The 12411-nt window shown below is 36.2% G+C and overlaps 3 protein-coding genes across 3 annotated transcripts; 2 read left to right on the forward strand and 1 right to left on the reverse strand.

The window, feature by feature from the left end:
* The first annotated feature begins 863 nt into the window (after positions 1–863).
* On the forward strand, positions 864–3973 carry LOC130749438 (transcription termination factor MTEF1, chloroplastic). The gene is made up of 2 exons (XM_057602792.1): positions 864–1213; positions 3040–3973. Exons 1-2 carry the CDS (start codon positions 1034–1036, stop codon positions 3901–3903), a joined length of 1044 nt encoding a protein of 347 aa, XP_057458775.1. The 5' UTR covers positions 864–1033; the 3' UTR covers positions 3904–3973.
* Positions 3974–4729: 756 nt separating this feature from the next.
* Positions 4730–7540, reverse strand: LOC130748234 (peroxidase 66-like). Its single transcript, XM_057601412.1, has 4 exons — positions 7146–7540; positions 6534–6674; positions 5206–5383; positions 4730–5081 (listed from the first exon to the last, which is right to left on the reverse strand). Exons 1-4 carry the CDS (start codon positions 7449–7451, stop codon positions 4873–4875), a joined length of 834 nt encoding a protein of 277 aa, XP_057457395.1. The 5' UTR covers positions 7452–7540; the 3' UTR covers positions 4730–4872.
* A 1151-nt stretch (positions 7541–8691) lies between these two features.
* Positions 8692–11474, forward strand: LOC130748233 (uncharacterized). The gene is made up of 5 exons (XM_057601411.1): positions 8692–9058; positions 9175–9228; positions 9483–9635; positions 10866–11019; positions 11149–11474. The coding sequence occupies exons 1-5, from the start codon at positions 8783–8785 to the stop codon at positions 11367–11369; spliced, it is 858 nt and encodes a 285-aa protein (XP_057457394.1). The 5' UTR covers positions 8692–8782; the 3' UTR covers positions 11370–11474.
* Positions 11475–12411: the final 937 nt, after the last annotated feature.

Here is a 12411-nt window from a genome sequence, read left to right on the forward strand (position 1 = left end):
TGATCCTTAATAAAACCAACGTCCGTACACCACAATCAGATGCAACTGCCACACTACGATGCCTGAAGCCCCTCTATTTATGTCTCATCCAATGTCAACAATACTCTTCAGAAGTCGCAACACTACACTCGAGAAGTCGAGCCTCACACAAACTAACCCTTGACTACATAATGAAACAACTGTCAGAGCAATCCAACGATGCTCCTCAATCAGAGTACCCTTGGAACCCCACCCCTTAGAGTAGCGCACTAGCGCTTCAACCTTGTACTCCACCACCTAGAAAACCACAAATCCTTACCTATATATAGACACATATCTATCCAATATCTCATATCCCCTTGCTTATCACCCATGTACTGACTTCAGTGTTGAAGTGAATCTTTGCAGCTTCCCCACTGCCCAACCCCATGATGAAGGACAAAGCACTTCCATCCCCTCCACCTCTACACTACCTCAGCCGTCCTCATAACCACTTTGAGCCACATCTACTCCACCATCAAACACCCATTTGAGTGGATTGGACATGTTCCATCAACCTAAATCTTTTCAAAATATGAAAAGGTGAATGAATGCTGTATTACCTTAGAAATACCTTACCATTACCGTCCCTAACAACAAGACTCTTATATGTCTACACATACTTTTTGGCATACATACAAGTGACACACACATTAATAACGATTTTTAACTTTCGTAAAACTATATGCATGTATGTTATATGCCTACCAAAATATGTTCAAATATAATTTTTCATAACAATAATAACACATCATACATTTAAAAAAAAAAATAACACATCATATATATATGCATTTTATGATTTTCCAAGTGTATGGTTTGTGTTGGAGCACATAGTGAAGTTTATAGAACCATGGTCCCCCAAGAGATGACACGCAAGCCTTCTCTCTATCTTCTCATCCTCCACTTCTCCAATCGAAAGCAGCACACGCCAACGATTCCAATCGAAAGCACCACACCACAACACTCTTCTTCTATCACCTGAGAAAGAAAGAGAAACCCAAACACCATTTCAATGTCGTCCTCTTCTGCCACTGCAACAACCCTCTTGTTCTCCACCGATCACCATGTTCCCCTCTCTCCTTCTCCAACCATTCCCAAATCCTTCACTCGCCTCTGCAAACCCTTCCATTCAAGAGTTCCCACCTCCATTCACTTCCATTGCGCTCGACCATCCTTCTTCGTCAGGGCCACTGTGAGTATTCAAATTTAGTTTATTTTTATCTGGGCTCTGCTTAATAATGCTCAAGTTTCGATTTTTCTTACTGGGTCTCTGCTTATTTGAGCAATTAAGCTTTATTACTTTACCTGCAAAGTGCATTTACTTGTGTTTTAGGCTGTTGTTGTCATTCATTGTTGAATTATAGTGTTCTTTGCTCCTTGAATTGATATAATATTTACTTTTTTAGTGTTTTTGAACAAAGTTGCCACTTGCTAGTTGCTACCTCAAAATATCTCAAGTACTGAATGGTGTATATTTTTGTTTTATGCATTTGTTAGTGTATGTTTGGATACAACTTAAACCTAAAGTGGAAGTACTTGTTTTGTTCCTCAGTCCATAGAGTTTCGTTCACTTTTTGTCTCGAAGTGTCCATTTCATCCGGTGCTACCTTTGTTAATAGCTTTTCATTTTGAAATGCCTAATGATTCCTTGGCTTCAGGATAGTTACATGGTATTTATGGCCTTTGTGATTTGGCATTGTCTTACAGTATGTTTGCTTCATATTTTAACCAACACGATTGTAAAAAGTGGGGTTTCTAACATTGGACTTTTCATGCATTTAGATAGCAGTTATAGGCATTGTTGTCAAACTTGCGAGCCCACTCGTAAATCGAACGGGTTTGTGATTCTTCAAGGGAAATCGAGTTAACTTGGCCATAAACTTGTTTTTTATTTGACTTGGGTGGAATCGCTCGAAGTTTCAAACTCGGGAAGAATCCGTAGAATAGCCGAGTTTGCAGACTTGACTTCTATTCTGTTTTTGCCTCTAAATCTAGGACGAATGCTCCTGATTTGGTTATTTATGTAAGCTTTATGAGATGTACTAAGTAGTATTGCACTCTATTTTTGTGGTTTGTTGAACTTTGCTTATTATGAGTTGGTATGTTGTACTTATTCGGTTAGTCTTAAATGGTACTAGTCTACTATCTTTGTATGCCATGACATGATTTCTTCAGTATTTTTTCATTTTTGGTAAACTCTTACGAGTTTAAGAGTAGAGTCTACTGACTTTAAACTAGTTTAGGTAGAATCGTGAGTTTTGGTGACAACCTTAGAGGAAGGGAGTTAGTTCTTCCATTTGCTTTAATTCTGTTGGCACTGAACAGCATCTAACACAAACAATCCCTTAGTGTTTTACATGTTACCCTTAGGCTTGGAATGAGGAGATGGTCTCTTATATGCTTTCAGTATGTTCAACAGCCACCCCCCCCCCCCCCCTCCTCTCCCAATTTTCATAGTCCCCATTATACTCAGATACTGAAAAAGATTTTAAGTTAGTTTTTGTGTGGAATTGGAAAATCAAGATTTAGCTGTAAGACTAAAAAGCTACTTGGGAGTAAAAAACTTGAACAACGGTTCGATTGGGACATTGGCATTGGTTGTCGAAATTTTCATTCGAAGAATATCTTATTGTTAACTGAAAACCGTCAACTGTGAGACAAAAAAATCACTTTTAATGATAAGACTATAATAGTGACAAATCTTCTTTGGGAAAACTAACAGTCTGGTCTGGTTTAGCCTATCAAATGCATATTAATTCCAATCTATCTTTCAAATAGTAAACATCCATTTGAATGAAGAAACATATTTTTTGAAACAGATGCTGTTATTTATTATGAGTCTAAATGGTAGACTTACGTGTGCCAATAATACTCTTGTTTGGTCTGTGTCTCTGGTATAACACCCACGTTAATTACATGTTTTAGCTAGAGAATGGACTATTGCTTGCATGTTGAATTGGTGATTGCTGAATAAATTGTCATGAGCTTGAAATTTCCTGTGCTTCTGCTGTATTGCAGGTTATAAAGTGGCGATGTCCAAAGCAAACCCTCCCTCCCAAAGATACCGTTTTCAAAGAAAAAGTCATCCCTCCCAACGATACCGGTTTTGAAGAAAAAGTCCTATATCTTGAGTCTATCGGTATTGACTCTTTCTCACTCATTGAAAATCATCCAATGCTGATCACTGCATCACTGGCTGACATAAAATCCACTGTAGAATACATTACCTCCATGGATTTCTCTGCAATTGAGTTTCAGCGTATAGTTGGCATGTGTCCTGAGATTCTAACTACCAAAGTCTCAGACATCATACCTGTCTTCACGTTCCTTCACCGTGAAGTTCATGTAAAAGGCTCAGATATTAAGCGGGTCATAAATCGTCGTCCCAGGTTGATTGTCTGCAGTGTTAATAACCGACTCCGCCCTACCTTATACTTCCTCCAAAGTATTGGCATAGAAGAGGTAAGTAAGCACACTGATTTGCTATCATGTAGTGTCGAAGATAAGTTTTTACCCAGGATTGATTACTTTGAGAATATTGGGTTTTCTCGCGATGATGCAACTTCAATGTTTCGAAGATTTCCTCAGTTGTTTTGTTGTAGTATTAAGAATAATTTGGAGCCCAAATACAATTACTTTGTGGTGGAGATGGGGAGAGATTTGAAGGAGCTGAAAGAATTTCCACAGTATTTCTCATTTAGCTTAGAAAATAGAATTAAGCCTAGACATAAACAATGTGTAGAATTGGGGGTGTGTTTCACTCTCCCTGTGTTATTAAAGACAAGTGAAGTGACATTTAGAAATAGATTAGACTTATGTGTAAATTCTTCAACACCCTTGGAAACATCTCCTCTGTGGTGTACTGGTTTTCATGTTGATTAAGTATACAGACAAAATTACTTTGTAAATGTACATTGCTTTTGTGAATTTCTAAATAGCTGTTAGGTGCTCTTGGTCTTTCAGCAAAGATAGTTATAGTAGGTCTGGATCAGTTTATTTTTGGTCGGAAACAATTCTAGCACCCGCTTCACCAAAAGGGGTCACTCAATGTGATCTTAAACAGAGGAAAGAAGCTCTATATTGTAACTTTATGAATTAATGTGATTTTAGAGTCTAAACGTGGATTCCAAATATACAACCAAACATGCACGTTAGTTTTCTGGCACAAGCAAAAAACAACTGCACAGCTCAGTCTCTAAAGAACAAATAAACATGCACTAGTATGCGATATTTAACCTTTGGAATTTGAATTTGATGTTTCGTGTGTTTTTCACATACATAAATGTAGGAATAATTTGTTAGAAAATAAAATATCTTTTAGCATATGTAAACTAACTTATCAGATACAATTATTAATTTAGTATTACACAATATAGTAGTGCTAATATGCTACTACAAAATACAAATTGTGTAGATCAACTGCCTAATTTATCCTAACTAGTGCTAGTATATACTAGTCCCGGGTTTGGGTCCTCTCAATTGTAAAAAAAAATTGACCATATTAAGTTTCATCATCTTACCATTGATTATTGTGTCTTTAATGATTAAAGAAGTAAATGGGAATTAAATCAATGATGAGATGGTGAACTTTACTTGTACCAAAAAAAAAGATGGTGAACCTTACATGATCAAGTGTTTTTTACCATTGAGGAGATACTAATCATGTGATGGGAGAGGGAGAGTGAGACACAAGACAAGTAAAATTTACTAAAATGAATCAAATGAAGTGAAATTTATTAAAAATTTGTAACCTATTATAACCGGCTACACTGGTTACACTGGATGGTACTGGTACACCTTAGTTGGAGCCCCTAACGGCTATTTAGAATTATAAAGCATAAAGAAAAGCAATTACAAAATCAAAAAGAAAAGATAACCAATTATCCTTGCAATATCATCTAGACTCAGAAGCTTTGGCTTTGAGATCGCAAGCGGGGCAACAACCTTATCACTGCAGATATTGTTATTCTTCATGTTATGCATGCTGCTTGCAGAGTGAATAGTAAGAATGCTGGGGTGAGGCTCTTGCAGAATGAAATCACAGCCAGTTTTGCTAATTTCTTCATCACATGATCAACAACAAAACAATGGACCCTCATTAATTAGTCATGCATATTCTATTTGAAGATGACATTGAAACAATAACCATTATAAAAATGTGTAGGTAGGGTAATTACTACTTACCAACAAAGCCCACTGTTTCTCTTTCATTAGTTCTTCTGAGATTATAGAGATGCAGTGTGCATGTAGTGTTATCCATATCATCACTTCTGGGATTCTCATCAGCTGCTAATGCTTCCTCAATAATAGATTGATTGCTATCCCTTTTGCCTATTAAAACTGGATACACAGGTCCACCATCCTGCAATTTCCATGTTCACAATACATATCATTACAGGTGCAATAAAGATGAAGTTTGCAGCAACAAAAAGTGGTATTCAGATTTCCCCCAAATCAGGATTCCGACATAGGAATTAAAGAGTGTAAACTTTTGTTTCACTTATCAAACATAAAGATGTTGAACATGAGATGTGTATGCAAACAACATGACACACAGACCACACATGCAGCAAACTTTGCAGGTAAAGGAACAAGCAATTGTTGGATGGAGGATAAAAACTGTGTTGAATTTAAATGGTTTAGTGAACAAGTTATTTATGTCTGGTTTTCCCAATCATGCGAGCAAAGATAACATGAAAATTAAGTTGGCCTCACATCACTAATTCACTATCTAGCCATTACAAATTTCTGTTGCAGATAACAAACCATCAATCATTATTAATTTGTAAGTCAGTCATTCCTTGGACAGAGAAACAGGACCATGCAGATCAAGCTATCAACACAACCGTGTACTACTTTTTTTTTTGAAAACAGAACCGTGTACTACTTTCCACAATTAATTGCAATTAAAGCCAAATTACATCAGAATGCAGACCTTTAGTAACATATAAACTATACTGTTCTCATTAGCACAATCAGAAGAAATCCTTAAAAATCACTATATATTGAAACTTGAGATATAGTAAGGACCCAAGTCAATGGACTGGAAAACCAAATGAGTCATATGGCAAATTTGCAAGAAGGGAACAAGGAGATGTTGTGAAGAGAAAATTTTTGTGTTAAACTTTAATGGTTTAGTGAACAAGTTATTTATAGCAGGTTTTCCCAAGAACAACAATCATGTGAGCAAAGATAACATGAAATGGAACTAGCTTTTGGGCAACAATAAACCACTCCAAAAATATACAATCATTATTGTTCTGCATTTTAGCATATTAAATTGTAGGATACAAAATCCTTGGACAGGAAAACAAACAATGCAGATCAATTTATCAACACAACACAACCATGTACTATTTTCCAAAATTGCAATTAAAGCCAAGATACATCAGAATTCAGACTTTTAACAGATAAACTCTTGTTGTTCTTATTAGCACAATCAGAACAAATCCTTATAAATCAATTTATCATTGAACCTTGAGATAAGTAGGTTATAAGCACAGGAAAGAAACCTGAATGACAGGATTTCTAGCTACAAGAGCTAGCATGTCAGCACAAGACACAGTCCCAGGGCCTGCTTGTTCCACCTCCTGCTTCGCCATGGAAAGGTTCCTATCACCATTTTCACCCAACAGCAGTGAAGCATTACAGCCCTGATTCAGCAACAACCCAAGCAATCAGAACACTTAATTATAACTAGGATTAGAGCAACTAGAAACTTCAAATCAAAATTTAGATAGTAATGTACTAATGCAAGATTTCAAAATTTAGGATATCTATCCATTGTTCACTGTGCTAATTCACACAGAACTTGGATATTGACCCAATTACAAATTAAAAAGCACAGCAGAACATGCATGTAACAAATGGAGAAGAAATACCCAAAAGTAAAAACACCCCAAAACCCCAAAACAAAGCAAAAACAATGAAAATACTACATATATGATCTTGGAACAAAAAAAGAAAGAAGAACAAGAAGCTAGAAAAAGAAGGACATAGGTAAAAATAACACTAAGAAATGAGATACCCTTTTGAATTTAGATAACGAAAAGACTACATTTATGATCTTGGAAGCAAAAGAAACAGAAAATAGACACCAGTTTGTGCAGAATGAAAGGAAGAACCTCGGTGAAGCAGTGATGGAAAAGTGAAGGCGACACATCCCTGTGGTGGCAGCAAATGCGAATGACGGTGGAAGTGGAACGGCGAGACATAATGTTAAGGTCATATTCAAGATTGGAGCCACTTCGAATCCTCTGGTTGAAGGAAAAGGTTTCGTTGATGACCAGGTTCATGGTAAACGAAGAACCAAAGCAAGAAGAAGGAGGAGAAGTAGTTGGAGCTTCTGTTCCTCGCTGGTTTCTGAGAGAGAGTAGCACAGGAATCAGGAGTATCACTATAGATAACGTGAAGTTGATGCAACCCTGCATTTTGCAATTTCTTGATGCAGGAAGAAGAAGGAACGAAGAGGGAAGAAGAGGAAGAAGAAGAAAGAAGAAAGAAGCGGGAAAAACCAGTTGGCAATTTGGGTTCGTTGCAACCAAATCACAATGAATGAATCATCTAATGATTATATGGTTAAATAGTAAATACTCCTAGTGAGTTAAGAGTAGGAAACTATAACTAACCTATAGCAGCATCTAAAGTTAATTTTTTATTATTTAAAATAATGATAATTTTCATAATAAATATTCCTTTTAAACTTTTTTAATATTATACAATAATCATAATATAAATTTCAACTTGAATGAGATGGACTGACCTCAACAGTCATAGTCGACCTGAACCAACTAGGCTAACTTGAATAGGTTCGGTCAAACTGAGGTGGTTAGGTCGACCTGAATTAGTCGGGCTAACCTAAACAGGCTAGGCCGAGGTTGACACTTAACTTGACCCTAAACTCTAAACCTTAGTCCCGAAATACTAAATCCTACTCAAACTAGTTGAGCCAACGCAAATGAGACGAGACGACTTGAATGTGCCAAGCCAACCCGGAGGAGCCAAGGTGACTTGAGTATAGGTCGATCCGCCCCAATAGGAAGACTGGCCTAAACCCAATTAGCTTGTTGTATACCATGTAGACTGTAGTTGAGCCATATAATTGGGAGAGTGAAAGGAACTTCAAAGAGTTCTTATAAGTGTGTCTTGGTGAAGAATAAAAAGAGAGAAAAAATGAGTTTGTGAGTATGTCATGTGCATGTATGAGGATAAAGAAAATTAAGCAGCTTTAACAAATTTGAGTTGTGTTAAATAGTTTAATTGTATGACTATGAACTAAGTTTAAACTATTATGTGTAACAAATTGAGTGTTCTTTCCTCTCATCATTTTTTTTTCTGATTCTATAGTCATTTTTTTTTTGATGGACCAATCCTATAGTCTTAATGCATGCACCTTTTGAAAGAAAGAAAAAAGAGATTAATGGATATGCACCATCAGTGTAAAGAAGTTTTACACTGACGTCCAATCACATTATGCCACATAAGACTAAGTAGTTACAAATCTTTTTAATTTTAGTTAGTAAATTAATAAATTGCTGATGTGGCGGAAATCAATTGGGTGCATGTGTAAAACAAGTTTACACTGTCAGTGCATCTCCTATTTTCTCAAGAAAGAACTATCTAGGAGTATTTAACTATTTATTATTTAACCATACCCATTAGATGATTCATTCATTGCGATTTCGTTACCCAAATTCCCAAACTGGTTCTTCCCGCTTCTTTCTTCTTCTTCTTCCCTCTTCTTCGTTCCTTCTTCTTCAAAATGCAGAACCGCATCAAGCTCATGTTGTTATCAATGGAGGTGGCACTCGTGATTTCTCTGCTACTCTCTCTCAGCAACCAGCAAGATGAAACTGATTCTATTTGCTCTGGTTTTCCATTTTTGGTGAATGTGGCCACCACCACCAAACCCTTTTCCTTCAACCAGAGTGTCGAATTTACCACTGTCCGTTCCGCCGTCATTCGCATTCACTGCCACCACAGGGATGCCTCCCCTGCCGTTCTCCGCCGCCACGTCTGCCATGACTGCTTCAACAAGGTACCTTCTTCTTTTCACTATGCCCAAATTGAAATTGGTGTCTATTTTCTGTGTTTTTTGCTTCCATGATCATGAATTCAAATGGCTCATGATTTCTATGTGTTGTTTTTATGCAGACATGGTTCAACAAGGTGCTATCTATGTTCAAATTGGTTCTTGGCTTCAACAAGGTTCTTCTTTTCATTTTGCCCTAATTTGCTTGTTTTTGTGTTGCATGTTCTGCTGTGCTTTTCAATTTTACTGGCTTGTAATTTTGTGTTTGGCTTGTTTTTGTGTGTTTTGTGTAAGCTGAATAATGGGTATCCTAAATTTTGAAATCTCACATTACTACATTACTATCTAAAATTGACATTTTTTCTTTCTGGTTGCTCTAATCCTAGTTTTGATTTGATTTTTTTACTGCTTGGACTTGTTGCTGAATCAGGGCTATTATGCTTCACCGGTGTTGGCTGACGGTGATAGGAACCGTTCCATAGAGAAGCAGGCCATTCGAAATGGGACCATGAAACAAGCATGCGGCAGCTCGGGGACTATGTCTTGTGCTGATGTTCTTGCAGCAACAGAATCCGTTTTTCTGGTTTGTTTCCTGCGCCAATATTTGTTTCCAGTTATCCTTGCTGTATGCCTGTATCTCAAGTTTCAATGTGTATTGATTTTAAGGATTTCTTCTGATTGTGCTAATGAGAACAACAAGAGTTTATCTTATGTATGTTGGCTTTGATTGCAATTGTGGAAAATTTTACATGGTTGTGTTGATAAATTGATCTGCATTAGTTGTTTTTCTCCCCAAGGAATTTGTATCCTACAATTTAATATACTAAAATGCAGAACAGTAATGACTAATGACTGATGCTATGATAGTATATTTGTAGATTAGTTTATTGTTGTCCAAAAGACCATCCCTTAGTGTAGCCTAGTTCCATTTCATGTTTGCTTTGCTCACATGATTGTTGTCCTTGGGAAAACCTGCTATAAATAACTTGTTCACTAAACCATTAAAATTTTACACAAAAGATTATCTTTACAACAATTCCTTGTTCCCTTCTTGCAAGTTTTCCATGACTCATTTCGATTTCAAGTCCATTGGGTCCTTACTATCTTTAGTTTCAATGTACATTGATTTTTAAGGATTTCTTCTGATTGTGCTGATGAGAACAGCAAGAGTTTATATGTTAATAAAGGTCTGAATTCTGATGTAATTTGGCTTTAATTGCAATTAATTGTGGAAAATAGTACATGGTTGTATTGATAAATTGATCTGGATGGTCCTGTTTCTCTGTCCAAGGTATTACTGCCCTACAAATTAATAATGATTGATGCTATGATAATATTATACTGGATTGATTTTTTGTTGTAGGCAACACCATTTTGTACTGGCAATAGATTGAAATCTCTCATTCCCAAACTGTATCACATTCTTTGGCTCACTAATTAAATTTGGACATTTCAACTAAAAATCACCATGTATGTTTGTAACTGCCCCACCCATGTACTTTTTAATTGAAACGACAATGTTTCATTTGTGGAATAGAAGATCTTGATCCTAATTAGTAATGCCAAGTTTTGTTTTCAGATTACCTTTGTTCATATGATTGTTTTTATTGAGAGAACCAGCCATTTAAATTTAGCACTGTTGTTTCTCTTTCCAACAATTGCTTGTCCCTTACTTGCAAGTTTATTCCCCCCTTTCACTTTGCTGGCTGTTTGGTCTGTGTCTCATGTTCACCTTTATCCTATATTGATATCCTGATTTGGGATAGCAAAGCTGAAAAGTGATAACCACATTTTATGGACATGACAATTGCAGGCTGGTGGAAGGGATAGCAATGAATCTCTTCAATCTTTTAATGAGGAAGCAACTGATGAGAATCCCAGATCTGATGATATGGATAACATTACATGCACACTGCATCTCTATAATCTCAGAACAATTAATGAAAGACACACAATGGCCCTTCTTGGTAAGTAGTAATTACTACTTACCCTACCTACACATTTTTATAATGGTTTTTGTTTCAATGTCATCTTCAAATAGAATATACATGACTAATTAATGAGGATCCATTTGTTTTGTTGATCATGTGATGAAGATTTTAGCAAAACTGGGTGTGATTTCATTCAGGAAGAGCCTTACTCGAGCCTTATTGCTATTGATTTGGTTCGTGAGATGAGACCAAACTGCACGCATAACATGAAGAATAACAATACCTGCAGTGATAAGGTTGCTGCCCCGCTTGTGATCTCAAATGATTTTGTAATTGCAGTTCTTTATGCTTTTGCAATTGCTCTTCTTTATGATTTACAAAACTAAATAGTCGTTAGGGGCTCCGACAATGGTGTACCAGTACAATACCATCCAGTGTAACCTGTTATAATAGGTTACAAATTTTTACTAAATTTCATTTCATTTGATTTATTTTAGTCTTGAAAAATTATTTCTCCATCTCGTTTGAAAATGATATTGGGAAAGTAAGTTTAATTTTTTGTTTGTTTGGAGAGTAAGATGGAATTCTTTAGGTATATATACAAGAATACAGTAAATGCAACAATATTTTGTGACTCCAACAAAAGTAAAAGACTTCCACCTCACTTCTGTTAAGACTTGAGAGTAAATTAATTCGCATGTAATCATCGCAATTGAAACTCAAATGTCCTGAACTTTCATAGCTGCATACCTGTTTGAAAGAAATAATGTTATGTACACACCTCTTTGAGAGGTGGAAAGAGGTGGAAGGAAGGGAGAGATAGGAAGAAAAGAAAAAGTAAGAGAGAGAAAGTATGAGATGTGATAGATGATAAGAGGAGAGAGATAGAAATAAAAAGAGGTGGAAATAGAGTGTTTAAAAAATGAAGTGTGTATATATCATTACTCCTGTTTGAAAACAATGTCGATGTTTGGAATATCAAAAGGGTTGCCTAACAATGCTAACACTATGAGAATAAATATTAAAAAGTGATATCGCCATGCAAATACATAAGCAAAATGAGAAAAACCATACTCATTTAAGTGGGTGAAGCGAGGATGATAGAAGTGTTTGGTCCGCAACTTTTATCAATTTTCTCAATTTGAGAAGAACTTTGAGCAAAGGATGATAAAATACTGTGTGACACGAGAGAAAATTCGTCTCTGTGCCTTCTCCCATTCCTATTGGCTATTAAATTCTAGTTTAGATATCAGCTTAAATGCAATTTATTGTCAAATAAAAGTGATTGATTGAATTGACTATTCGTTGAATTCGTGGAGGAAAGTATTCCAGCTATATAACATTGCTCTATAAACCTTTTCCAACTATTATTTGCAATGTTCTGAAAACCGGACCGGTCATCAAACCGATCGAGGCACAGGTTCAAGG

This window comes from Lotus japonicus, chromosome 3 (assembly GCF_012489685.1).
Source record: "Lotus japonicus ecotype B-129 chromosome 3, LjGifu_v1.2".
Taxonomy (NCBI): Eukaryota; Viridiplantae; Streptophyta; class Magnoliopsida; order Fabales; family Fabaceae; genus Lotus; species Lotus japonicus.

What these genes read in the sequence shown, in the direction of transcription:
- LOC130748234 (XM_057601412.1), bottom strand. Translation starts at nt 7,451, where the DNA reads ATGCAGGGTTGCATCAACTTCACGTTATCTATAGTGATACTCCTGATT. An exon ending in CTAGAAATCCTGTCATTCAG is followed by an intron (nt 5,384 to 6,533) that starts GTTTCTTTCCTG and finishes TGGAAATTGCAG; the next exon opens with GATGGTGGACCTGTGTATCC. An exon ending in AGAAACAGTGGGCTTTGTTG is followed by an intron (nt 5,082 to 5,205) that starts GTAAGTAGTAAT and finishes CATGTGATGAAG; the next exon opens with AAATTAGCAAAACTGGCTGT.
- LOC130749438 (XM_057602792.1), top strand. Translation starts at nt 1,034, where the DNA reads ATGTCGTCCTCTTCTGCCACTGCAACAACCCTCTTGTTCTCCACCGAT. An exon ending in CCTTCTTCGTCAGGGCCACT is followed by an intron (nt 1,214 to 3,039) that starts GTGAGTATTCAA and finishes GCTGTATTGCAG; the next exon opens with GTTATAAAGTGGCGATGTCC.
- LOC130748233 (XM_057601411.1), top strand. Translation starts at nt 8,783, where the DNA reads ATGCAGAACCGCATCAAGCTCATGTTGTTATCAATGGAGGTGGCACTC. An exon ending in GCCATGACTGCTTCAACAAG is followed by an intron (nt 9,059 to 9,174) that starts GTACCTTCTTCT and finishes GTTTTTATGCAG; the next exon opens with ACATGGTTCAACAAGGTGCT. An exon ending in TGGTTCTTGGCTTCAACAAG is followed by an intron (nt 9,229 to 9,482) that starts GTTCTTCTTTTC and finishes TTGCTGAATCAG; the next exon opens with GGCTATTATGCTTCACCGGT.